The sequence below is a fragment of the Apiospora hydei genome (genome assembly GCF_038363865.1).
Source record: "Apiospora hydei strain CBS 114990 chromosome Unknown utg000007l_segment0_segment0, whole genome shotgun sequence".
NCBI lineage: Eukaryota > Fungi > Ascomycota > Sordariomycetes > Amphisphaeriales > Apiosporaceae > Apiospora > Apiospora hydei.
The window spans coordinates 3,029,927-3,056,086 of NW_027117366.1; the positions used below are offsets into that span (position 1 = coordinate 3,029,927).

At 49.5% G+C, this 26,160-nt stretch overlaps 9 protein-coding genes across 9 annotated transcripts; 5 read left to right on the top strand and 4 right to left on the bottom strand.

Annotated features, from left to right (window-relative positions):
- Window positions 1-930: 930 nt before the first annotated feature.
- PG997_010051 (uncharacterized protein) lies at window positions 931-1,773 on the top strand (the record flags this gene model as incomplete). Its single annotated transcript, XM_066814366.1, has 1 exon — window positions 931-1,773. The coding sequence occupies one exon, from the start codon at window positions 931-933 to the stop codon at window positions 1,771-1,773; it is 843 nt and encodes a 280-aa protein (XP_066666328.1).
- A 4,253-nt stretch (window positions 1,774-6,026) lies between these two features.
- Window positions 6,027-8,179, top strand: PG997_010052 (uncharacterized protein; the record flags this gene model as incomplete). The annotated part of the gene is made up of 5 exons (XM_066814367.1): window positions 6,027-6,251; window positions 6,301-6,382; window positions 6,992-7,197; window positions 7,273-7,726; window positions 7,800-8,179. 5 exons carry the CDS (start codon window positions 6,027-6,029, stop codon window positions 8,177-8,179), a joined length of 1,347 nt encoding a protein of 448 aa, XP_066666329.1.
- Window positions 8,180-10,964: 2,785 nt separating this feature from the next.
- Window positions 10,965-12,368, bottom strand: PG997_010053 (uncharacterized protein; the record flags this gene model as incomplete). Its single annotated transcript, XM_066814368.1, has 1 exon — window positions 10,965-12,368. The coding sequence occupies one exon, from the start codon at window positions 12,366-12,368 to the stop codon at window positions 10,965-10,967; it is 1,404 nt and encodes a 467-aa protein (XP_066666330.1).
- Window positions 12,369-13,167: 799 nt separating this feature from the next.
- On the bottom strand, window positions 13,168-15,348 carry PG997_010054 (uncharacterized protein; the record flags this gene model as incomplete). Its single annotated transcript, XM_066814369.1, has 6 exons — window positions 13,168-14,203; window positions 14,280-14,378; window positions 14,429-14,680; window positions 14,742-14,853; window positions 14,918-15,162; window positions 15,239-15,348. 6 exons carry the CDS (start codon window positions 15,346-15,348, stop codon window positions 13,168-13,170), a joined length of 1,854 nt encoding a protein of 617 aa, XP_066666331.1.
- Window positions 15,349-16,976: 1,628 nt separating this feature from the next.
- PG997_010055 (low affinity copper transporter) lies at window positions 16,977-17,571 on the top strand (the record flags this gene model as incomplete). Its single annotated transcript, XM_066814370.1, has 2 exons — window positions 16,977-17,347; window positions 17,466-17,571. The coding sequence occupies 2 exons, from the start codon at window positions 16,977-16,979 to the stop codon at window positions 17,569-17,571; spliced, it is 477 nt and encodes a 158-aa protein (XP_066666332.1).
- Window positions 17,572-17,919: 348 nt separating this feature from the next.
- On the top strand, window positions 17,920-20,089 carry PG997_010056 (uncharacterized protein; the record flags this gene model as incomplete). The annotated part of the gene is made up of 6 exons (XM_066814371.1): window positions 17,920-18,135; window positions 18,348-18,409; window positions 18,476-18,657; window positions 18,720-19,318; window positions 19,389-19,574; window positions 19,664-20,089. Coding segments are annotated over 6 exons (1,671 nt in total), but the record flags the coding sequence as incomplete, so codon positions are not given.
- Window positions 20,090-21,074: 985 nt separating this feature from the next.
- Window positions 21,075-21,277, top strand: PG997_010057 (uncharacterized protein; the record flags this gene model as incomplete). The annotated part of the gene is made up of 2 exons (XM_066814372.1): window positions 21,075-21,187; window positions 21,211-21,277. The coding sequence occupies 2 exons, from the start codon at window positions 21,075-21,077 to the stop codon at window positions 21,275-21,277; spliced, it is 180 nt and encodes a 59-aa protein (XP_066666334.1).
- Window positions 21,278-21,686: 409 nt separating this feature from the next.
- Window positions 21,687-22,811, bottom strand: PG997_010058 (heterokaryon incompatibility protein; the record flags this gene model as incomplete). The annotated part of the gene is made up of 3 exons (XM_066814373.1): window positions 21,687-21,743; window positions 21,847-22,240; window positions 22,366-22,811. The coding sequence occupies 3 exons, from the start codon at window positions 22,809-22,811 to the stop codon at window positions 21,687-21,689; spliced, it is 897 nt and encodes a 298-aa protein (XP_066666335.1).
- A 584-nt stretch (window positions 22,812-23,395) lies between these two features.
- Window positions 23,396-25,170, bottom strand: PG997_010059 (uncharacterized protein; the record flags this gene model as incomplete). The annotated part of the gene is made up of 5 exons (XM_066814374.1): window positions 23,396-23,886; window positions 23,994-24,080; window positions 24,133-24,248; window positions 24,300-24,924; window positions 24,993-25,170. 5 exons carry the CDS (start codon window positions 25,168-25,170, stop codon window positions 23,396-23,398), a joined length of 1,497 nt encoding a protein of 498 aa, XP_066666336.1.
- Window positions 25,171-26,160: the final 990 nt, after the last annotated feature.

Genomic DNA, 26,160 nt, shown 5'->3' on the forward strand with positions numbered 1-26,160 from the left:
CACTATCTCACGATCTCCAGGGGTCGTCAAGGAATAGCTTGCTAACCACATCGGGTTGAGCTGATAGAAAAGCAACTTGCGGCATACCTCGAGCCCACGAGGATGTTGTAGTAAGCATTCGGGTAAGCCGGGAATAACAAAGAAGGAGAAGAAGGAAATGCGGCTCGCGGGAAGCACCGAATGGCGCCGCAGAGTCTCGACCCGGACGAACAGGCCATATCCGGCAACCTGTAAGCGCATTGGAGGGTGCATAGGATCCAGAAGAGCTCAGGTCCTGATGATGTAAGTCTGACTATACCGTATCTAGTAACTTTGATCACAAATGGGTTTTCAGCTCCGACCATTGAGCATACTGAGGTCCATGTCGCCATCATTTATCAGGGGTAAGTAGACCTCGGACCGGCAAGTCATCTTATCATGGTGACCACGGCTTGGGCGGCAGTACACACGACTGCTCCAAAAGCATCTGCTGGATCGTTGGTCAATATTTGCAAGGGGCACGGACATGTAAGCTGGAAGACATCCCAGTATCCAGAGCGGATGATGCGGAGGAATATGCATTGTATCACCGAGGACAAGACAGTCGTTCGTGAAGGCACCAGGATAGATCCAATCCAGCATAGCATGAAGCTCTAGGCCGTACCATATTGGTTTCTCGATAGGATTCTAAAGAAGGAAATGGGCCTCAGGGATTATACGATGGCTGACAAGGCCCAGAACCTCACGATGCACGACGGGACCGGCACGCCAGCCTTTCCATGGTGTATAAAGAGTGACGAGCTGCCTCTAGACAACTGGTAGTTTTTTCCTCTCACAGATCATCCAGTCTCCAGAGTCTTCTTTCTTGACTTCCATTCTTCACAGGACAAACATCCGCGCCCAACACAAGTCAGCCATCGTTCTTGATCCCGAACCATCATCCAGCTCAATATGCTCTACCGGTTCTCTTCTTTGGCCTTGCTGGCACTGGGGGTATCGGCACTGCCCAACCCTCAGGTCGAAGGCCCTCCGGCAAACCCTCACCCACCACCATCTGCCCCCCATCCCAACATTGATGCCATCAAGGCCGTGGACCCAAACTCCTTCCCCTCGTACCACACCGGCAACCTGAGCCGCGACAACGTGACCTCCCCTACCCCCGAGGGCCCCCAGAAGCGCTGGGTCTGCAGCCAGAGCCCCATCCTGACCTGGGGCGACAACGACAACGGCGGCAAGGGCGTGACTATCACCAATGCCGACAACGGCGGCTGGCGCGGCTTCTACATCTACCACAACAGCTGCGACTCGGTCCCCTGGAAGTACATCTGGATCGACGCGGGCGCGACGCAGTTCGTGAGCCTGCCCGACGGCTTCGAGGGCCGGATCCAACGCGGCGTCGACTCGACCATGCTGTCCGGGTCGCCGCAGAACTTGGGCACCTGGTTCGAGATCAGCTTCGACGGCGCCGGCGTCGGCTGGGGCGACACGAGCCTGATCCGCGGCTGCGACGGCGCCGCGCTGCTCTGGAGCCTCGACGGCTCGGGCGCCTGGAAGGGCTTCACGCAGTACGTGCTCGAGGGCGCGCCGAACGGGGCGTACGACATGAAGAACAACGGGCAGTGGGTCATCAAGTACACCGAGAACGGCGACGGCAGCGTCAACACCATCCCGCGCGACTGGCTCATCTCCCAGATCGGCACCGACCTCGCCTACGTCGATGACTACCATGGCAACCCCGTCATCGCGTCGGGCAATGGCCGCTTCGGTACCTACTGGCCTGCTGGTCGCCCTTAATTGGAGAGTTTCGAGGGTATTGGCTACGATTCCTTCTTTTCGAGTACATATGTTTGTTGGTTATTTGCTCCTTTTTTGAGTCTTAGTATTCTTCTTGTTTGCCGGTATGAGATGAAAAGGTTAAAAAAGGAGGAAGAGAGAAGGTGGTGGACTCCGTGTCCGAAAGGCACTTTATCCATGCGCCTTGGATGTGTTGAAAGTTCAGTTCATGTACATAGTTGCATTCTATTTAGTCATATAACGTGGTTTACCACTACGCGACGCATATCACTTGGCGACGCACTTTTTCCACTTTTCGACCTTTTTATATAAATTAATTTAATTATAACGTTTAAAATTAATTAAAACTATTCGTTATACGATTTTTTGTTTAATTTTATATTTTTTTATATATTTACGTATTGTAACCTGTTTCGCCGTAAACACCATAGCGCCTTTCACTAGTCGCCCTCCGCTTTAACGAACCCCTATTTTTACCTTTATCGGGCGCTAAACGTTTCCCTTTTACCTTTTCGTTTTATAGCTGCTGAGATTCCTTAATCGTAAGGGCTCCTTTAAGTTAAACTCGCGATTTTTTAGCTCTCCGGCGTTTAAAAAGTGCTAAATTAACCTCCTTTAATATATATATATCTTATCGCGCATAAAGGTTATTTTATAAGCTATTTTAATTATACTCTTCGTTATTTAGTTTACCGTATTTAAAATCGGCGTCGGAGAGCTTTTTTAATAGGTAAATACTCTTTTTTAATATAAATAAAGTGTTTAATTATTTATTAAAAATTAAACGACGTTTAAAGGTTATAAGTATTAACCGTCCCCGGACGAGATAAGTTAAGTGTAAGCGTTCGGAGACGTATATTTAACTTATTAATCACTTTATCGAGATTATAAAAAATTAAATTAAAAGCGTTAAATCCGGATTTAATATTATTTCTCGTAAAAACAGCGAAATACGCGGCTTTAAAAGCTATAAAGAACTCGAGCTTTATAATATAATTTATCGAGGTTTTAATAAATAGCTCGATTTTTTTAAATAAATACGCTTTAAAACCGAATAAAGTATTATATCGAGTAGTTAAAATAAGTGAAATAAATAAAGAGGTATATTAAGTATAATAATATTATTATTTTAATAATATATTTCGAATTCGGCCGAAATATAGCTCTCGTGGTTATCGATAATTAAGAGGCGGTGAGAATTTTTCGTCTACGTTTTAGTGTATTTATCGAAGTGCTTAATTTAGTTTAAGCTTATCTCGTTATTAGTTTAGCTATTAAAAGTCGGCTTAATCACTTAATCGCCCGGTAAATCGGTTTCGCGGGACTAGTTCGCGAGGTAATATTAGCTTTAAACGATTAAAAACGGCGGAATGCACTAGCCCTACGAATTAATGCATTTAATCGCCGTTACCTATTCTCGATTATTAAGCTAAACCGATTTCGTTTTTTTACGCCGCTCGGCGCGTATTACGACGAGTATTAACCCGATTATATTTATTATAAAACCGGTTTCGTCGAAATTTTAAATATTTTTATTAATAATCTCGTATTTCGTTTTTATATTCGCGATTAACGTAAACTAAATAAAAATAACTTTAAAATCTTTATAAAAAGCCTTTTAATAATCGTACCGACGATTTATTTTAGTCTTTAAGTCCGGGTTACGGTCGATAAAACGCTTAACTTAATGTTTACCGACGCGGTCGCCGCCGCGCGACGCGGTAAAAGATTAGCTATATTTTTATATTAGCGAAATCGGGAGGCATCCTTTAAATATTTAGATTAATTATATATTTACGAAGTACCTCCTTTTTAATTAAATTTAATTTATATTATTTCGGTCGAATTTCGCGTTTTAAAGTTCGGCCGTAAATTTAATAACGTAAAATTAATTCGGGTATATTATAAGCTTTTATTATTATTCTTTAGCTTATTTAATTCGGTTTATTTCGTGTCGCGTAAATTATTAAAACTATTCGATTTTCTTAAGATTAATTAAGCATTATAATTATAAACGTATTAACGTGGTTTATTAATAAGCGAGATATATTATATACCGGGATACTTTTTTAATCGACTATACTTTTTAAACTTTAACACGTTTTAATTTTATAACTATAATACCTAATCTTTTATTAAAAAAACAGATCGATTTAACGATTTAAGCGACGCGAAACCCCGTAAAATATATTAATTAAAGAGCTATTACGAAAGCTTTTAATATCCTACGAACTTCTTTAAATTACTAACTCTACGGCTAACTTTTACAACGCGAAATCGAATATTTTTAACTAAAATTAAATTCGATTAAAAAGGAAGTGCTTCGTAATTATATAATTAATTTAAATGCCCGAGGGATACCTTTTAATATAGCTAATGTGAAAGATATAGCTAATCTCTTCACCGCGTCGCGCGGCGGCGAACGCGTCGGTAAGCACTAGGTTAGGCGATTTATTAACCGTAACCTAGACCATAAAACTAAAATAAATCGTCGATACGATTACTAGAGGGCTTTTTACGAGGATCCGAACGTTATTTCCGGCTAGTTTAGGCTAATTGCGAATATTAAGGCTAAATACGGTATTATTAATAAAAATATATATAATTTCGATAAAACCGGTTTTATAATAAATATAATCGGGTTAACTTTCGTCGTAATACGCGCCGATCGGCGTGAGAAAACGAAATCGGTCCAGTTTAATAATCGGGAATAGTCGACGGCGATTAAATATATTAATTCGTAAAGCTAATATATTCCGCCGTTTTTAATCGTTTAGGGTTAATATTACCTAGCGAACTAAGCTATCGAATACGATTTACCGGGTAATTAAATAATTAAACCGACTTCGAATAGTTAAATAAATAATAAAATAAGCTTAAACTAAATTAAACACTTCGATAAGTATATTAAGTCGCGAACGAAGGGTTTATATCGCCTTTAATCCTCGACGGCCACGAGAGCTATATTTCGGCCGAATTCGAGGTATATTATAAAAATAACGGCATTATTACGCTTAATATACCTCTTTATTTTTTTTATTTTTTTAACTATTAAATATAGCACTTTATTCGCCTTTAAAACGCGCGTATTCGAAAAAATCGAGCTATTTATTAAAACCTCGATTAATTATATTACGAAGCTCGAGTTTTTTATCGTATTTAAAGCCGCGTATTTTATTATTTTTACAGAAATTAATATTAAATTTAGATTTAGCGTATTTAATTTAATACCTTATAACCCTAACGAGGTAATTAATAAACTAAATATACGTCTCTAGACACCTACACCTAGCCCGTCGTGTCCGGGGACGGCTAGCACTTACGACCTTTTAAACGCCGTTTAACCTTTAATAAATAACTAAGCACTCTTTTTTTATTAAAAAAAGTGTCTACCTATTAAAAAAGCTCTTTAACGTTAATTTTAAAAACGGTAAATTAAATAACGAAAAATATATATATAATCGTATATAAAATAATTTTTATAAAAAATTAAATACGTATATTACAAAAGGCTAATTTAGCCCTTTCGAAGCGCCGGAGAGCTAAAAAGTCGCGAGTCCAGCTTAGAGGAGCCCTTACGATTAAAGAATCTCGAAGGCTGCAGGACGAAAAGGCAAAGGGAAGCGGCCAGCGACTGATAAAAACGAAAATAATAGTTTATCGAAAAGGCGCGCGACGGGCGGCAGGCGCTGTAGGATCTGCGGCGAAACAGGCCATAATACGCGAACATATAAAAAGGATATAAAATCGAGTAGCGAATCGGATAGCGAGTAAATTTAATTAATAAAGCGCGTTATAATTAAATAAACCTATATAAAAGTGTCGAAAGTAAAAAAAGTGTCCCGGTATATAATATATCCCGCTTACTAGTAAACCACGTTACGCGTTAAAGTTTAATTATATTAAAATTAAATTTAAGTGCGTCGCTAAATAATATACGTCGCGTAGTGGTAAACCACGTTACTGCTTACGAGGTGAGGATATTATATCTTCATGCGCCATTGTTATATAACGCAGCTTGAATATAATAATATGGCTTTAGTCACATTCTTGGCCCTGATCTGAATCCTTGATACAAGCACCCAACGAAACGCGAACCCCTAAACATACAACCTCTTCAAAGCTTTCGCAGTCTCAAATAGCACTGCCTTGGGACACGAGCTACCGCCTTGACCCCGGCGTAGGACGACAGGCCCGGCGGGCACCTCTGCAGCTCAAACTCCCACGCCAGCATAGCGATGATGACCCTCATCATGATCACCGCCGTTCTCTTGTCCCAACCAGGCGCTCGGCCCCATGCCAAACACAAGCCGCGGATATGCAGCCCCGTCAAACTCAACGTCCTCGTCCAGAAGCCCGTCTCCATCCCTCTTGCGCAGCAGCCACCTACTCGGCTCAAAGAGCGTGAAGTACGGTGGAGTCCCTTCGCAGTCGTTGCTGCTATGCCTCACGGCACCGCCGGCCGCCGCGGCGGACAGGTACTTGGGAGATTTTTCCCTGCTCATCTGCTTACAGCACCACACGTAGATCTCGCCCGTCGCCTTGAACTCCTCCAGCATGGCCGGGAGGTCTCCCAGAAATCGACTTGTCGCCTCGGGAATATTCATGGGTAAGTGCATGTATACAGTGTGGCTACTCATATTGAAAAGAGTGACATTGAAATCTCTTCCTTGAGAAGGCCGCTTGGCGTATCTCGGCGGGAATTCCACCCTCTTATGGTACGGAACATGGCTTACGGCAGAGCCCGTACGACGATACGAGGTCCTAGTTGAACGAACCCCCATCCCCCTCTCCAAGACGAAGCATGAAGCGACCGTCTCCACGAAATTGGGGAGTCCTCAATATACAAAGTTGATAAAAACCCATCATAATATTTCTAAAATTAAATAATAGTTTTGGCCCATGCGGCAACCTTACGTTCGGAGTAGGACCAAGTTCTAGATGTTGGGAATCAAACCTCCCAACGTAGCGGTTCTGGCTGTGTAGATTCAGGTGACTGGCGATAAAGGCAAAGGGTTACTGTCTCGCCTTTTCTCGTAACACAGATGTGGCCCCACCCATGAATTGTGTATAGAGAACAAAGAAAAGCTGAGTTGTGGCTGTCTCTAGCTGGCACGTTGCGTTCACAAAGAAAGAGGCAACATAAAGAGCCGGCTGAAAGGGTTAGCTTTCCGTAACCAAAGTTCCTTCCATTCAGCTATCCTCTGACGATCAGAAGCTTCTGCTGCAGCCTCATTTGTCTTTACCAGACTATGCCAAGTCAAGATGGATGAAGGAGTGCCACCGGTTCCTGGCCCCAAGCTGTATCCCTTCAAGGACGGCGATGGGCCTCTGGAAATCAAGTGGCTCAGGAGTATCGGGAGAGGTGTGCATGCCCGGATATGGGCAGTATTGATCAATGGGAAATTATATGCCCTCAAGGTTGTACGCAACGCATGCCCCATCATACTCGAATCCGTGATCTCGGTTGTGGGTTTTGACACTGACAATACCGGATAGTTCAACTTCCGCAGGAGATACACCGCCCCGACGAGATGGGACGTGAAGGTGAGCAAGCAAGAGGAGGCCGCCTACTTCGACCCCTTCAGCTGCGAGTGCCGGGCATACGGTCGGATTCGGGAAGAAGGTCTGGAGCAATACGTGGTCCAATGTCACGGTTACATCAAGCTCGCCCGCAGCGACTTCAAGCCTTTGTTGGATGACCCGAAAAAATGGGAGGAACGTTTGGGATACCAAGAGAGGCACAAGGGGAGACCATTTCGCGTTCTAGTCAAGGAGTTTGTCAGGACCGACCCGAACAGGCACCCTCCCTTGCCTGGCCATTCACTCGACAATGTCCGCATGACCAACAAGATTTTTCGAGACGCGAGCGACGGAAAACGTGTCGTCCGCGGGCTGAAGTCCCTTCAAAAATCTGGGATCTGGATCCGTGACATCAATACGTGCAACGTTGGTACGTGCTATTCTCGCGCTCCGCTCAATGCCCCTGAAGCCGGAACGTTGAGCTGATATACTCGCAATTCCAGTTAACGGGCGCTTCCTCGACTTTAGCACGGCATGGACAGTTCCGCACCCGGTCATGGTGCAGGAGAAGATGGAGGACGAAAGAATCATGACCTACAGGGATGGAGGAGTCCGTGATGCATTTCAATTGGACGAACTGATTGACGTGTGGAACGAGGAGCATGCTCCCAGCCTGAAAATCTGGGACCGATGCATCCGCAGTTTCGACTACTACAGAAGGTTGAGAGATAGGGGTTGCCTCCGTCCTGGGATAGTATCTGGACCAAACTTGAGCCAAGAGTACAAAGCTCGTAAGTGGCGCGCACGTCCAGAGTTGTACAGGTGGCAGAACGGAGAAGACAAAACAGATGAGGTTCAGACTGCCGGGGACAGTAGGCAATGAGAGATACTAAAATGTCTTAGATGATTATTATTTCAATCAAGATCTTGCCTTCAATCTAAATCAAATGGGATTAATGACCGGGGTTAATATTCCCATAATATACAAATACAGGTAATTATAACCATGACACTTTGAAAGACTATGGCTCCCCAGATAGAAATTTATTCACAATATTAAACCACGTAACTATCCCCATTCCCACCTTGGCAACTCCTTGAACGCCCTCAACTCCCTCTCCTCTGGTTATAAACACTGTCAACCTCTCGATCTCAATAACACCAGTCCAGTTAAGTCAGGCTTTTTCTTCTGATTTAACTGACAACTAGAACTCAACATTCTGCGAAATCCAGTTGCAATTCTCTAGGTTTCAGGGATTTGATAAGCCTAGGTCCTTCTTATATGCGTCAATATGTTGGGCGAAATGCTTTCTGTCCCTTTTGAGTTTACGAAACCCCTTGGCTACTTCAGGATCTGCCACAATGGCTTTGGATATAAGGTTTACCCATAGAACAAGACCAATGTCCTTTTCCTCAAACTCTGCCCACCAATAAACCTTGTACGTACACCTCATGGTCCGGATTTCTCTATGTTGTTCAATCAGACCTAGCATTATCAAAGCCCAAATGCCTATCAGAGCCGGCATCTCCCCTTCCTTATGGTGCCAAGGGAGTACGGTGTATTGAGCCCCATACTTTGGCGATGTTACGCCCACCTGGGAGGGTAGGAAAAACCGGAAGAAGGTGACTTCTCCGCTGTTCATAACAAAGCCATACCGAGTATTGGTGTGAACGCAATACATCAGCAATTGACCAAGAGTGACTCGGATGGACTCCCGCAAATCCTCATCTTCACTTACGTTCAAGTAAAGAGGGTTGAATACATGTTGGCGCTTAGTCTCCCCAATAGCAACCACATCCAAATTACGACGAGAATCAGTTGGGTAAAGCCACACCGGCCAGTCGGGCTTTTTGGGCAGTATTCTCCCATCTGTCGCCCTCTTGACTCTGACCAGTTTTCCCTCCTTGGACACGGTAACCACTTTCGCAGGACCTGAAGTAACTCTCTCTTGAAATTCCTTACAACATTCAGAAAGGGCCGCTTTCAGAGTTGGTAATAGATGCCCTTCGAACATGGAATTGATATTATCCTCGCTGGATATTTCGCAGGCAACGCTGTCCCTCTTTTTGGGGGTATTCTTCTGTTATGCTTGGCCTGGTCCATTATGTGGTTTTCAACCTGGCGTTCTTTTTGGAGGGTGTCGCCGAACATAGGATAGATGTTTTCCTTTTTGAAATCGCTCCAAATGCTTATATGCTCTTTGGAAACTTCAATGAACTCATCAGCCCAGCTCGTCCCCTTATTTTTCGTTTCGTGAACGTTCAGAATAAGCAAAGGGCACCTCAAGAGATCTTCGATGTTCACTCGTGTTTTTTTGCCTTTCTGATCGGTCCTTCCTTCTACTCCGGAAAAGTTGGTGTAAATAGTCGAAGTGGTGGCGGAACTCATTATCGATGCCCTTCTAGATTCGGTCCTATCTTCTACTCCAGAGGAGTCGGTGTGAACAGACCAAGTGGTGGTGGAACTCATCATTGACCCCCTTCTGGGATCTGTCTTACCGGTGGACATAGTTCGAGTTTGCTCCTTAGTCGGATGATAGAAACACTGTAATTAGAGAGGTTTATGAGAATAAGTGTAATAATAGAGCTGTTCGTATTGTCCTGGATTGTGGTATTATACTATAGAACGGCCATATACGACGAAATGTTAGGCGATCTTATAACTCATGCTCTTAGATCTAGACTATGAAAGACTTTCAGTGAAATGAAAAGGGTATCTTTAACAATGAAGAGAGTAATAAACAATGTCTTTATGTATTATTAACCTTGAAAAGCTTTGTAATGATCCATTTTAACAATAATGCAGCTGCCGATTAGAAGTTTTTTATTTCCATAAGTCAAGATGTTTCCAGGAGACCTGATATAATAGCCGATAAAATATATTAAATATCACGGCAACTGAAAATTCCCGGGTTCATCTCAAACATACATCCTTAAGCATACGGAAAGTATCCAAAAGCAAAAAGCCAATACAACGGCAACACTACCCGAGACAGACACCTGGCTCATGATTACTGGGTCAGGACGTTACGGACCACGGTACATACACGGAATGTCGTCAATGTGCAAGTAGACTTGCTGATTCCCCTTCATCTGGCATGTAGCTGTTAAACGAGATATGTGGCGTGGCAGCGGGCAATACAGTCTCACTCACAACTGGAAGAGTCCTTGCAACTTTTATGTTTTGTAACCTATTATGCTGCCAGCCAGCCAGCTGGCAGTACGCGGAATCCACTTCACGCCTAGAAATAACTATCTCCTTGAAGAATAATAATAGTCCAACCTTGTTGGTGCCTTGCGGTGCAATGCACAGTTCCGATAACCTTTGGTGTTGAGGGGCTGCTGTCTGTTGTTGGTGCTGGCAAAATGTAGAGGAATCGATTTGCCCAAATACACACCACCCAAAGTCCATGCACTGTAGCTAGTAACAGAGCATAGTAGATTTGCACAATATTGAGACAGTAAAGGCAGATATTCTCAATTGAAATGCTGCCTCTATCAAACAATATCTGCAATCAGGAATGCACAGCTCACGAACTGGTATACGCTTTCATTATTAAGTTCTTGGTATTCTTTCTCCATAAGTATTACGTATTGAAACATCAGTGGCGAAACCCCCAAAAGGCCCCAAAGGGTATGTCTGAAGGAAACCACCACCCATTACCATTTTATTTAGACTTAATTACCTTGCAAGGTCGTTCGACAGAACCACTTGTGGACCGTTTAGGGCGCTGGCCTGTTGCCTTTCCCTCCTCGTGTCGATCTGGCTGGGCGGCGGATTCGTGCGAAGAAGCATCCATGGCACGAGCTCTCTCTGCCCAATACCCATCGTCCACCACTATCTTGGAGAGATGGTTTTCCCACCGGCCCTGGTCCTGGTCATTGTCCGTCACCCTCGACCACGAATTGAGGTCATGGATCTGGTCCTCTGGAACGATCGGCCTATGCTTATTATGCAGGCTTAGCATGACCAAAGCCCAGATCCCTTTCCAGACTGACACCTTGCCTGGCTCCCTCTTCCAGGGGAGCACGGCGTAGTGCACCCCAAATTGCTCCTCTTCCTTCGAGTCCTCTAGGCGGAAGAAGCGGAGGCAGGTGACTTCCTCGCTTGTAAGCACAAAGGCATAGCGGGTTTTGGCCCAGCGGCAGTACATCAACATTTGGCCAAGCGTGCTTCGGACCTGGGGAAACTTGTCTGGGTCAGCCAAGTTCGCAGGATTGAAGACGGCTTTCCGTTTGACCTCGCCGACGACAGGAACGTCGATTCCATCGCCGGCAAATTGGGAAAGGATGTTTGCCAGGGTAGGCCCTCCGTCCGGGTCGGGTCCGTCCGGTTCATCATCGTCCGGACCAGTAACAGCGTTCTGCTCGTATGCCCACCGTAAGGCCCAGCGTAGGTCATGCCAGCGTTCGCGGCTTGCTGATTCCGACACAAGGCAGAATAGCCAGTCTGGAATTGTTTCGCTCGACTTGCGCACAAAGCTGCTGCGAGTGATACGGATCCTGTTTGCTTCGTAACCAGTGTCTAGGGTTCCGGACGCACTTGATGCATTGACTCTTTCTTGAAATTCTTTCGCGGTGAATGCGAAAGCCATCTCAAGAACTCTCGCAATGCTTGCGCTTTCCATCATAATGTTGAGGTGGCATTCCTCCTCAATGGCGAATACTTCCCTCGTATCATCTATCCCAGACTTGTGATGGCTGCCACCGTATGCAACCATCAGATTACTGTTGTGGATAGGCTGCAGCTTTTCGTCGAGGAAGTCCCAAAACATGATGTCGACGTTCTCATCATTGAAGGCGTCCCATGTGCTGATATGCGCCTCTGACACCTCCACAAAATCGTCATTCCATGATTGGGTATCATCGCTGTCTGATTCGTCGTTGCTAAGGATAGGTTCGGGGAGGCAGAAGAGACGATTGATTGTTATGGGTTGCGTTTTCTCGCCGCTGAAAACCCCCTTCTCTATTTCACCCCGGGCGTGATCAGAAGTAACAAAGTTTGCTTGACAACGTTTGAGATCGGGTTTGCAACCGTTTTCGATGTTTAAATCATCATCGGAGGACCCCATGATGTCTTGTGTGGGATTACCCGATGATATCCGACGTTGGTAACTTTGAATATATTCTCGTACCGGTGGCCGCGCCGTCAAATTCGAATCAACTCAGGGCTGACGAACTTGATGAGCCAACGGAGTTCATGAGCCAGAGGGATAAGATCAAAATCTATGGCTTCTGTACTGGGAAATCAAGATTTTCTTGAGACGGACAAAGAAACAAAGAATACTGATAGGATTTCTTTCACATATGACTACCAGCAATTTCAGTCACAAAGAAGACCGCTCGGCGATTAGTATGACAAGGGATTTTCTGCCCAGATTAGGCCCACCAGCAGCAAGTGCTCATGAATTTCATCCTCAAGACGATTAGTCAAGCGATACTAACCTGGTGTCGGTAAGTGTTGACTATCTTTTATTATTTTGCGTCACGATTTATACCAGAGCAGGCCAACAGAAGCAAGTTACTCAGTACCCAACATCCTCAACAAGCACATCGATTAAGGAAAGGTATGATGCTTTAACATACTCCAAACTCTATAAACAGGCAAACATTTACGACGCTCATGGACCAGCATAAATAACCTTGGTGGAGGACTGCGGAGAATGCGCAGGGGAAAGTAGAGTATGTCATTCACTATATACACCACCTGCTTCACAAAGGGCAAGGGAATATGGTATCTGAACAGTAAAAAGAGAAAAGCGTGAAACAAGCAAGACCTCCCGAAACACCAATAACCAACATTACCAACTGCAAGATATGAATGTTAGTAAAAAGGGTCTACATCAGACGAAGAAAAGATGTGGCCAATACTCACGAAAAGTGCTCAGTGTGCAAATAAACCTCCCTCGCGCCCTCGTTCCCCGACCCCAATATCCTAAGCTGCGCCTCCGCCGCCGCCGCCTGGACCTCCTCCACGACACCGCCGGGCCCGCAGGCCACAAGGGCCAGAGACACGTTCGGCCGCCGCGTGGCCTGGCGCACCATGGCGCCGATATCCGGACGCCCCGACCGAATCTCGAGTTGTAATGACTTGCTGCTGCTGTTACCGCTGTGGCTGCTCGACGACGACACCTTGGTGTCGGACACGGCCGACTTTTCCCTGGCCTCGGCGTCGTTATCCGGCGTGGTCGAGGTCGTTGACATGGCTGTGGGACTTCTGCTATTACCGCTGCCGCCCGTCTGGAAGAGGGAGATGCGGATCCCTTGCAGATCGATCGGCAGCCCGTTGGACTCCATGAAGTCGGTGAGGGCCTCGCAGTACCACTGCACGAACTGCGGGTCCCGCGTCGCGATGAGGACCTCGACATTCGGCAACGTAACCACCCCAGCATCGGCCTTGGCCGCGAAGGCCCGGCGTAACAGCAACGCATCCATGACCAAGCCAAGCGAGAACGGCGCGCCGGCGCCGCAGGCGACGATGAGGTTATCATCGTAGGAGCTCAGGGGCTTGCCCTTGATCCCGCCATACGGCCCGTCGATCAGGACCGGGACCGTGCACCCGCCGCGGGCCGCCGCCATCTTGGCGAGGCGGCCGGTGACGCCCTTCCGGGCCTGGACGTAGAAGACGAGGTTCGACTTTTCATCGGTGAGCGGCGACGTCGCGGCCGGGACGCTGCAGATGGTGAAGGGGTGAGACGTCAGGGCGTGCGCCTGCAGCGCCACGAAGCGGAGGAACATGTGCTGGGTCGGCTGCCACGTCGTCCGCGCCGGCACGGTGATGCGCATCGTGGTGTCCGAGACCATGTCGAAGGTCGCGCGCAGGCCGAAGCCGAACTCGCTGTAGGTTCGGATCTGCGAGTACAGGAAGGAGAGGGTGTAGAGCACGCCGGCGGCGATGAAGTAGTGCCTATGGGGAAGGTTTGTTTAGTACCTGCGATCCACCCTGAAAGGCTTGGCAGTAATCGACTCAGGGGTAAACTTACCAAGACGTGAGTGTGTAGTCGCAGTGGAAGAACAGGAACAGCACGAATATCAGGGCGGCCAGCATATGCGTCGCTTTGAAGAATTCGTAGAAGCGGTTACTAAGGATATGTCAGCGAGTGCAGCGATCTCTTCAGGGGATAAGACCCACCGAATAAAGGAGAGAGACATGAACTGTAGATAAGCCTGGGCTACCAGAGCCACGACCCCCGACCAATAGAAGATGGACATGTTCCATTGCATCACCATGTCACCCTGCTGGATGTGGACAACGATGAAGGGGAAGGTGTGTACTAGTGACAGGACGAACATGGCCCATCCTGTCCAGTTATGGAAGATGATGAGTTTCTCGTGGGAGACTCCTGTCAGCGTGGCGATCATGTTGGCTTTCGTAGAGAGGATACTGGGAGTTCATCCATGTCAGTGTCGGCCTCCAGTAGTGTTAAAATCGGGTTTATACTTACAGAATGAATGGTAAACATGCCAGAGCCATCCAGCCCGCTCGGGTGGCGATGGGCGGAGAGCTTCCGTACATAATGTCGGGCCAGTAGTAAGGGCCCGGTCCCAAGGTCATGGCTGCGTCCGTCGGTTAGTATTCTTCCTTTCGCTTCACGGGGGCTTGGTTGGTAGTGTAACATACCCAAGAAGAACAGAGCGCCGCTTGCCAGGAGAAGCACGACTCCGACAGAAGGAGTCAGGCATCCGGCCATCTTGTATCGTCGATATGCCAGATATCGGAAGGCACCCAGGAGTTTTCGCCATGACGACCGCTTGCGCGACGATCCGACGACCAGCCTGGAGGCCCAGAAGCTGATCATGCATGCCGCAATGACACCGATGAAGAAGTAAAGGGTCCCGAGACCATATACGAGATCGGCAATGTACCTGCAGACAAGTGATCCAACTGTTAGCTGTCTGCACGTCGGTTGACTATCAGTCTATAGGGAGTGATCAATCGTACCAGTTCCTGAACCGCGATCTACTCCACGTGCACTGTTCGGGAGTCAGCTCGCACATGTCCATACGGGACGACTCCAGCATGATGGGCTGGTCCAGCCATGGCAACGGCATCTTGTTTGTCGCTGTCGGCCTCTTGGAGTTCGATTTGGGGGTTGAGGTTGCACGACGATCAAGTGAGAAAGATCAATCAGCGAAGCGCGAGTAAGTTGGCATCAGTCGAGTGATTACTTTCGGTCAGCTCGGGGTGATGTAAGTGTAAATACAGCAGCAAACCGGGCCGCGCCCTCCAACATCCAGGAGCCAAGGCAGGAAAGATGTGTAACAAGAATGAGGCCTTTTCGATTGGTGCACTTTTACCAGATTTTGCCAACGCCAACACCTAAACACCAAGCCCTCTCTTACACAGTGCATCTACGGCAGGACCACCGAGAAAGCATCACTTATGTGCATGCAACGTGAAGTATCAATTGATGTGTCTGCTAGGGCGTGTAGGTTGCGATTAGGTGTTACGGTAGCTGCAAAAAGGGGGCCCGTGTGGAGGGTGGAGTCAGCAGCCGGCACTGGCTGGCCACTGATTGGGCGAATAACTTGCTCAAACCATCTCAACTTACAGGGCCCCCGGCTCCAATCAGGGGGGCCTCTTCCTTACCACCATCACCACCACCACCACTACTCAAAACTTCATGGCCCAGACAACGTTATCTTCGGAATTAATCAATCTGCGCACACTGAGCCGGGTCTGTGGGATCAATTCATATGAACTGCGGGTAATGGAAATGAGCCTGCAATGAAGGAGACCACCCTGCATCAACCGACTGATCAGTTTAGTTGATGTTGTCTTGCTGCAAGCTGTTAGTCAGTCGGCGTGGCATCAGTGAGACACGACTCGCATCCAAACCAGGCAGTCCCCATCAGCCGTTGCAGAAGCTTCTTAGTCGGAACTCTAAGCAACTGCGGGAGCTTGGGAAACGGCGGATGGACAACTGGAACTAACAAACTGGCGCTCGGAAACGAAAACGTCGATCCGACGGGAAACCTGGGGTCCCAACGACATGGATCTGGGTTGCTGGCGCATGCAATGCACCCGTTGCCCTCCATCGCTGCGAGGTCAGCATGGCTTGCGCGGGATTGAGCACGTTTTTTATCGGGTTTGGTCTCTGCATCCAACCTAAGACCTTCTGGATTTGGCACACAGTATGCGCGCTAGGCTCACCGACAGGCCGTCATCCTTTCCCTTCCCAGCCAGGGCCTCCCCTACTACAAGACCCAAGGCTTCTGCGCTTGCGCTCGGAACATATGGCGACCGGCCGGAAACTCGTCACTTCTCGCAGCTGACGGGGAAACGCTTTCTTTCTTTTTTGTTTTCGTGTCCCATGTTCGATAACATTTCTTGGCTTTGAAACGTGCTCGGGTTGACCTGCCACCGCTTTAATCAGATATCCGGCGCAAACTTGCTCACTTTCTGGCATACAAATCTCCGCCCGACTGCGCTTTTCTGACACCGAGCCTTGACCTGGAAAGCAATTTCGGGTGGAAAGCTTCTCATTCCAAAGCATATAATTCTGACGAGAGCGAACGAGACGAAACGAGCCGACACCTTGCCAGACTCAACAAAGCAACAAGACAAGATGGATATGTCCATGACCATGCCCATGCCCACGGCCACGGCCACGGGCGCGACTCCCTCCCCGACCATGGACATGAGCGGCATGTCCGGCATGTCCGGCCACGACTCCGCGATGCCCATGACCATGGACATGAGCCAAATGGCCATGGTCTTCTTCCAGTCCGTCAACTCACCGCTCTTCGCCAAAGCCTGGACCCCGGCCAGCCCGGGCGCCTACGCGGGCACCTGCATCTTCCTCATCGCCCTGGCCACGCTGCACCGCGTCCTCATCGCGGTCCGCAACCTCGTCTTCGAGACCGGCCCGCACGGACACCGGAAGCTCGACACGGACGAGGAGGAGGCCGCGTACATGAGGCGCTACGGCCGCAGCGCCGGCGTGCTGGCACGCGTGCGCCGCGCGCTTCACGATAATCCCTTCCGCATCGCCACTGAGACGGCGCGGGCGTTTTCGGAGGTCATCGTTGGTGGCATAGGATATCTACTGTAAGTCGCATCACCATCTGTTCATGTTCGGGCACCTTCCTTCTCTTGATGGGGCAAGCGAATGACAATCGTCTTCCTCTCTCTGGAACCACGAAGCTGACTAGGCACACTTGAACAGGATGCTTGCGGTTATGACTATGAATGTTGGATACTTCCTCTCGGTACTGGGTGGCATTTTCCTTGGCGCGTTCTTGGCAGGGAGGTTTGGGACTTCCGACCACTGATGAGGGCGCAAGCGACTTTATGTTTTGATTCTTCGGAGAAGATTGTCTTGAGTTTTGTTCACAACTCGAATTGATACCAGCTTAGAATGAAGCGTTACGAATGACGAATTTACTTTCTCATCCCCTCCGGTCTACATATGCATCGTTGAAATGTTATTTACCCCAACAGCCAGCCTCGTGAATGCAACCTTCTCCCTGTCTCACTGCAGCCCGTCCGGGTTGCATGATGGCTATTCCTCTTTCGGCTGCGCCGTGCATGAGGAGTCTCCCGGGGCCACAAGGCGGAGGAGAAGTTATTTGATCAGTAAGCTGACTGTTTTCGCAAAATATCGTATGCTCCAACTGAAGCTTATCAACTTTACGGCCCCGTCGGCTTACGGCAACGCCATGGATATCAATACTGACGACAGCATTCGCACGGCCGGGATGGGCCGTATCACGCTAAAGGGGAGAGAACGCGATTTCAGGGGTCAGGAGTTCGACCGATACTTCTTCAACAGAAAGTTTGAGGAGATGCAGGTCGTCAAGGAAGCGACCACATACCTGGAGATTCTGAATTATACCGTTCGCAATATTTACTCCTGTTCGATTCCGTGTACCATTAGGAGGCGACGATGCTGATATACTTGTTGTTAGGATGGACGCAGTCTGGTTGAGTCCCAGGCCCTGGCACTAGGTGATGACTTCGACAACTTTCTGGCCCAAGAGGCAAGTTTGAGCATCGGTGTCAACTTCCCAGTAAATATCTGCTGAATATCGCCGGTTACTAACTCTAGGGGGTATTTGCGGCTCCGGAAGTCCCAACAGGTGTTGATCCCGTTAATGGGATCAGGCTTGTGTATGTACTCAACTTCTTTTTCCCCTTTCATTGGATTGCTTAAGTTACTGAATCCAAACCTTCTAGTGTGCAACAAGACGCAAAGAACGAAAAGACGTTCTCTCCTGGCCACATTTCATTGCCAAAGGAAAGTTACAAGACCATGATGGACAAGTTTCGGTTGCCACTTCAAGCTCTGGAGACAAGTACAGTGGTCGGTCCGTTTTTCTGGTGGGCTCAACATGAGGATTCCGAAGGGAAAAACTTACGTAACTTGCTACCTTCTTTGAGTACCATTCCATATCGAATATTAGCTGATTTGATGGTCCAGAAATGGTGTTTCGCAAATCTGACGTACAATGGGTGGGCAACCCACGCGGCTGGCAGATGATCCTGTCGTACTCGTTCAAGACCAGGATCATGTCGGGGTTTGTCAAGGGCACAGCGAACGCCGAGCTGGGAGAGATCATGTCCCAGCTGCAAGGCTGCGGCAGCCCCGTGCACCACCCCTTGCTCCTGCCCATCATCATGCTCTGCCAGGACCTTGGGGCCAGCAACGACGAGCAGCAGAAGGATATCCGCAGAGGCATCCGGGATCTCGACCGGGTGCTCACCGGCAACTACCGCAACGTCACGGCGGCCGCGAGCCACATCAGCCCTGGCGATCTCACCCTGGAAAATATCAGCCAGAAGATCGCGGGCTACCAGTCCAAGGTAAATTGGAAGCGACCTCAGGCGTGGAAGAGTGTGCTCGGCAAGATACACGACACGGCTGAATGGTGGTGGGATAACACCGAGAACCCACCGCCTGCACTCGACAGACTGCACCGGTCACTTTTGGACCGTCTGCTTTTCTACAACGTCAAACTAGATGGGCTGGAGAACTACGCCCATGTATCTCTGGCGAGACTCGACAACCTACGTCAAGTGGTTCGTCTGAATAATACCCCGAAAGAGTGCCATACGGGGTGGTGTGCTAACCTACTTTTTCCATGGCAAGACGAATGTATTGATATCCCAAGTCGAGTCCCGACTGAACGCCGAAGTATCGATTCAGCAACACCTCCTCGCGAACGCGAGCAAACGCGACAGCGCTTCGATGAAAACACTGACGATCCTGGGTGCCGTGTTCTTACCCGGGACATTCCTCTCGTCCATGTTCAGCATGCCCTTTTCGATTTTCAAGGTAAAATCACCCACCCCTTTTAACAAAATTCGTAACCGGGAAGCAAATCTGATCCAAGCAAACCAGATATGAACGGCCCTGTCTCGAAGAGCCTCTGGATCTACTTCGCGCTGCTGGTCCCCCTGACCATCCTCGTCGTCTGGATATGGTGGGGGGTAGACCAGCGCATGGTCCTGCGCGTCGGGACGCGCCTGGGCGCCGACGAGGACTACGAGGGCGCCGAGGCGCACCTGAACCGGCTGGAGGGGCAGATCTTGGAGAAGATACGGGTCCGGACGGGGGCGAACCTCACGTGGACGGTCGCCCCTTCGCGGAGACTGCAGTCCAGGCTGACAAGGTCCACGGGGGGGGAGGCAGACGGTACGGCGGCTTCTGATGCTGCTGCTGCGAACACGAACACGCCTCCTCGGTGGACGAGCTCGAGGATTCTGACGGACATCTCGCGTATTGTACCAGGGAGTCGTCACGTGCGATCGGCTCAAGACGTCGAACTTCGACAATCATCTGCTATTTAGGGTAATCATAATGGAGGACCACTCCCGGCGAAATAGATAAGATACCGGTCGGGAACTTCCTATATGATATCGTGATGAAACACACATGACAAGCACGCTATCATCGAACACGTATCGATGGAAGTCATTCCATCCCGTAACCAACGGTGTAGACGCGTCGTTCAATTACAACTGATATGAATGCCACTTTGCCTTACGACCACCTGGGTCTGTTTTAACCAATACACAAGGAGAGCGATGGTATTTCCTTATGCCAGCGCTCGTGTACGATAGATAAACGCCAACAATATTTAGCTGCAAATAAGAGAGAACATACGAGGACAAGAACACAGCTTATTTGTAGATCCCCGCCTCCACGGCCACAACATTCCAGACCGCCAACATGGCCGGAAGTATGAGATACACAAGAACAAGCGAAGTCTATGGGGTCGCGCCGTCCTTGGTCCAGGAGATCGTCGGAGTCCATCGCCAGTGTCTTTCCGGCAGTAGTGTTGGGCCTCCGTGGGGATTCAGTCAACGCAGGGAGGCGTTGAGCCTCACGTGGTCGTTCATGATGTAGAATTGTCTGTAGTAGCAAGATGACTATAAGGGGTAAAAAAGGATACCCATCAAAGTTGGTTATATGAGAGATATATTCAGAGATCCCAATACCTCGCGAGCCAGGCGTGGTTATTATACCAGTTGTAGCAATGGCCCATGTGTATGCGATAGGTCCTTTCTTGCCCCGGATGTGGTATACTGTATCCAGTGATCAAGGCGGGCAAACATCAGAGCATCTCCAATCAACGTATGGCTAACTGGTCCGTAACATGGCTCGTGGCCGTGAGCAAATGTCCGAAAGATGAGAGACTTGCCCCAGATGCTATACTCGTCCCGCACCCGCATTCCGTGGACAGGATCACTATCTGAAACGAGTGGGTATGTTTCTGGAACAAAATAAGAACCATTCTCATCCAGGCTTAGTGGCTTGCTGTCAAGAGCCACAATGTCGTTGGCTATCATGCCGAGTGGACCAACGCCAATGCCGAACAGAGACGTGGGCGGCTTGTTGTTCAAGTCGGGCTGGAGAGAAGAGCTGACCGGATCTTGTGACTGCAGGTATGTACTTGTGTAAGCAAAAGCGTGCGGTTCCTCATAGATCTGGTGTCTGGAAAGGGCGCTTCCGAGACATCACCCAAGATCTTGTAGTGTGATCCATCGGGTGTTGTTGGTATACGCTCAATCCACTGCCTAAGCTTACTGACTTTGATATGGTCACGGATGCCAAGAACTGTAGCCAGTGCGGACGCCAACGTGTGTGCAACCCGCAACGCCCTAACATCCCAATGTTCGATATCCGGCCTTCCAAAATCCGTTGACGGCAGTTTTAGCTCGATTACTAATGTGAGAACCAGGCGTCTTATCCAAATTGGGATCGATCGTTGTGTTGGAATTTCGGGGAACGGCTCCCCTACCCACCGGAGCCTCGCCAGTTCTACGCTCTCTCGAAGGACGGCCGAAACGGCAGCCCCCGCGCGACCTTCGCAAGCGCAGCGTGGCGTGCTGCGGTATGTGTTTTTCTCGGATGGAGATGAGGCCAGGTATGTCAAGTGTTGTATCATCCGAAGCTCGCCGCTTTTGACATACGGCGTTCGGAGTGCCGGAAGCCGCCAGTCTGGTGCCCAGGAGGGAAAGGGGCGAGAGGACGAGTATCCTCGATATCTGATGCTTGCATTAACGAGCAACATGTATTTACTTTGCGACTGCGACATCATCACCCTTTTTGCGAACTCCAGGTACAGCTGGCCCGCGTCCATACTGTAATCAACCTCCAGACAGAGCTTGTTGCTGTCGTTGAACGCACCCGCATCTGGCTTCCGGATCTCCAGATCTGTTGCTAGGGCCGACATGGCCCAAATTTTATCCCGATCATCGAAACACTTGGCAACGGACAGGTCTTGGAGGAATTTGACAGCATCAAACCTGGGGGCCACGTTACCGCCGAACATCCTAAGAATCCAGAGGTCGCATACAGTCGAGGGCAAGGATGGCCACAATGGCTGATTTTCAATCAACCTTACGGCCTGGGCAAACCGCGTCCACGAGAGCATCGCACTCCCGCAGTACAGCGTCACGTCGGGGTTCAGCACGACCTCCTGTATGACCCAGAGCCTGCTGAACCAAGGCAGCTCGACCACACGTCGGAGCCAGCGAGTAGACCTCTCGTCCAACCCCAGTGGAGCCTGCGCTGCGGCCCCTGCCCCTTATTCGCGTCCCTCTGGGAACGTCTTGCCAACTGCTCCAGCTCCCATATCGAGTCTGCCGCCCTGGGATAGTCGCCCAACCAGACCAGCACGCGAGTGGCCCCGCTGTAGATCATCGACATGAACGGAATCTGGCGGCCCTTCTCTTTTTCATCTTTCTGGTTGATGCAAACAGCATCCACCCAAAGCCGCCGGGGCCGGTCGGGCAGTCGGAACCGCAGCAGCGCGTCGCGGAAGTTGGGCGTGGTCATCAGGTAGTAGTCGTCGTCGACGACGAGCGGCTCCGTGAAGCGCGGCTCGCCCCACGCGTACGAGACGGCCTGGTATTCGGTATCGCCGTAGACGTCAAAGTTCCGCAGGCGGCAGCAGAGCTGGGCAGCCGTGCCGCCGGTCGAGGGCTGCAGCTCAAGGATGCGCGTTTGCGCATCGTCGGGGAGGGGTTGGTATTTGTGGGGCAGGAGAGAAGGAACTGATGCCATGGTCGCCGAAGCTGGTCAGTCAGCCTTGATAACAGACACTGCCTGCAAGTGTTCTTTAGATATAAGATGTTGTTTTGTGCCGTCAGTATGGTTAGAAATGAACAAGTGTAAGGCAATGAACCATCGAGAACACAGACGTAAGCTTGACCAACTGTCATCGCTTTATGCCAAGGTATGCATGCATCCCATATCCGGCAGATGAGGGGTATCCAATGATGGATGTAGCGTAGCATAAGCCCTGGCGGTATAGACACATAAGCTGAGCGAAGCGGAACACTCTTGATGCAAAAGGATTGGTGAGGATATCCCCCGGAGAGTAATTGACGCCGCTAAGGGGTAATGATAAACAAATCTACAGCATGACTATATGTACAAACTCGCTGTCCTGTCGTAACCAAGCACCATAAGCTCCAGTACTCCAGGCTCCATGACGATGCTGATGGTAACCCAAAAGAAATAAACACCTCCCAAAACCCGCCAAGGAACAGTATACCCGTTGTAATGTTCTATGCAAAATTCATGGCTACCGCTGTTCCCCCACGAAAGCCTCAGTACGTAATAGGCGATGATAATATTTCGATCGCTCAGTGAGCCACACTGACGAACATGTTGAGAACTAAGCAGGTTCCCATGACGATGAAACCATAGATGGCCAGCGCCAACGCTGCTCTCCGCAGATGGACAGGGTTGATATGCTCCATGTCCCAACGGAACTTCTTGCGCCACTGCCACAGCATCTGCGACGCTTTGTTTCCAGTCGGGGCGCCATGCAGGCTGCCCATACTCTGGCTCAACACGTTTTCCTCGTCGTCCGAGTCGTCATCCAGGACTGGCGTGTCCGCATCGTCGTCTTCCTTAGCCAGGCGTTGATGGTGGATCGACTCGGGATCGGAGATCTTGTAGTAGAAGAGTCCGGGCAGGATGAATGATATGCTCGTACTTCCGGTACTGCCAACATATGCAAGCACCCGTTCCAAACTCATGTGGGTAAGCGCCACGCAATAACTGAGAACCAGAATAGCCGTCGTAAGCAGTGCGAAGCGAAGATCAGACATAGGCGCGCTAGGTCCATGGTCTGATCGCTGAATTGTAGGTAATAAGGGTCGTCCACCAGGGAGGCTGCGCGATTTGATTTCGAGACCGAGTTGGGTCGCCACTTCAGCACAGCGTCCACAGACGCACGACAAGGGTGAACTTGGAGAGGGATGGAAAACGTGACAAGAACCACGATAGCAGCCTTGGCAATGGTCGAGGCGACAGATGGAGCATCTAGAAGCTGTGAGTATCTGAATATGTTGGCGGATGGAAAAGGATGACCTACACATGGATACGATGTTGCCCTTGATGTTGTCTCCAAAGGTGAAATAACCAGTTACAGCAACTAGTACGTAGATGCTGGCTGCTGAGCCAATGCTGGAGGAAATGACGCCCATAACACTTTTGCCTATGTCAGCTCCTGTCAGATGAGATTGATATTAGCGTACTTACCTTCTCGGCGAATTATCCTTTAGCTCGTTCAGAATGGAGAACATGTTCTGGTGGCAGGTATACGCAAAAATGACAACCGGGAGGCTGCTCAAGGCAGTAATGGGCCCTCCCCATGTAATGATCCGAACAGGGCCGCGGTCAGTCACGGTATCGGACGCAAAATGGTAAACTACCAGGATGATCAGATAACCGATAGACACCAACGCCACCACACTCGTGTATTTTAGACTGTCGAGTCTGCGCAAGAAGGCAAGTGGAATAATCACCAGCATGAATGCAGTGATCCAGAAGTTTCTGTCCACGAGGAAAGATACGCTGTCGGCCCTGGAATCCAATCCCCGCACCACTCCTGGCATCAGGTCGCCAATGATGATTATGTATGATATACCGACGCCAAAGCACTTGATGGCAATGGCGGCATCGAATATGACGGCGGCGTTCGGGTATGTTAATTGCGACAGGGCGAAGAAGGAGGCGCTGCCGCGTTCGAGGTAGCGAGCGCATCGCGATTGGAGGTAGAGGCCGAAGGCGGATGTGAAGCCCGACCACACGATGACTATCACACCCAGCACGATGCCGAAATGTGAAAGGGCCGAGGGCATTGCCAGAGTGCCAGCGCCGACAACTGCGAAGGAGAGGAGGTTAGCTTCGTTCTCGAGATGGCGCATCGTGTTGGACGGGGTGGATGCGTACTGGTGTTGAGCAGGTTGATGACACTGCTGACGGTGGTGGCCTGCCCATTGTGACCGGCATCTTTCTGGTTGCCACGACGGCTGCGTGTCCTGGACATCGTCATGTCGCCCGAAGTCGAACTTGCTGTCGTAGAGGAAGCGGCGGCGCGGCCATCAGAAATGGACGAGTAATTCGGCATAGGGCGTGGCTACGCCAGAGTCTGGCGAGAGAGGGATCCCCGGGTGGTCGTTCTATTAAGAAAGTCTGTCACTGCTAGCAAATGCAGGGTAAGGCGGTCTGTTCGTCAGGGTGGACCGCAGACTCGCACGATTTTCCAGACGATGAAAGATGGAGGGTCCGTTTTTGCGCTGCTGGGCCCTTGGATCTCGAATCAATGGTCGTCCCTTTGGCCGGTTTTCCGATCTCGTTGGCTATCAAGTCGTATTTCGTTGCAGGTCGGGCCAGGGCGGTTATGTAAACTGGAGAAAAGCAGGAAGGGAGGCCTGAAAGCTCCACAAGTGATCTGCGCGACAAAAGCGCTGGCAGATATTAGCCGGCACGACTCAAGACGAGGCGAAAGAGCAGAAACGAGAGAATAACTAATGCTGCACGATGTATCCGAAGCCGGTCGCAAAGGACAAACACACACACACACGACGTAGGCCAGGCCCGGCGATGCAGCGCGGCGGGCGGAATGATCTCTAATGATCTGATCGTGACAGTAACTTCCAACCAGGCAACTCTAATTGCGAGCACAAGATGACAGGTGTGTCTCGTCAGTTGTCCTTCTGCCATGTGGAACATGCCTGAGATGACGGCTTTACAGTGGGGGCTGGGCCTAGGACGTCGCTAATTGAAAGCAGCTTTCCCAGCTGGAGCTGGCTACGGGCCTACGGCCAGAGGCTAGAGCCTAGGTGTTGCCCCTAAAAGAAAGCCAATCGCGGCTTTTAGCGCCCCCGTACTCCAGCGCGCTGCTGCCCCTGGAAATTCGCAGCTAACCTAGTGGCTCCCGAGGTTGCAATCGTCCTTCAGCCTTATCCCTGGCAATCCGTCCGCTGCTTTGCCCGTTTGTTGACATTTCTTCCAATCTTCCTTCTAGATTGTCAATTTGCGGGCAATGTCATGATTTTTATGCCTCTGCTAATGTAACAGCGACACAACTCCTCCTCGCAGCGCCTTGACCACGAAC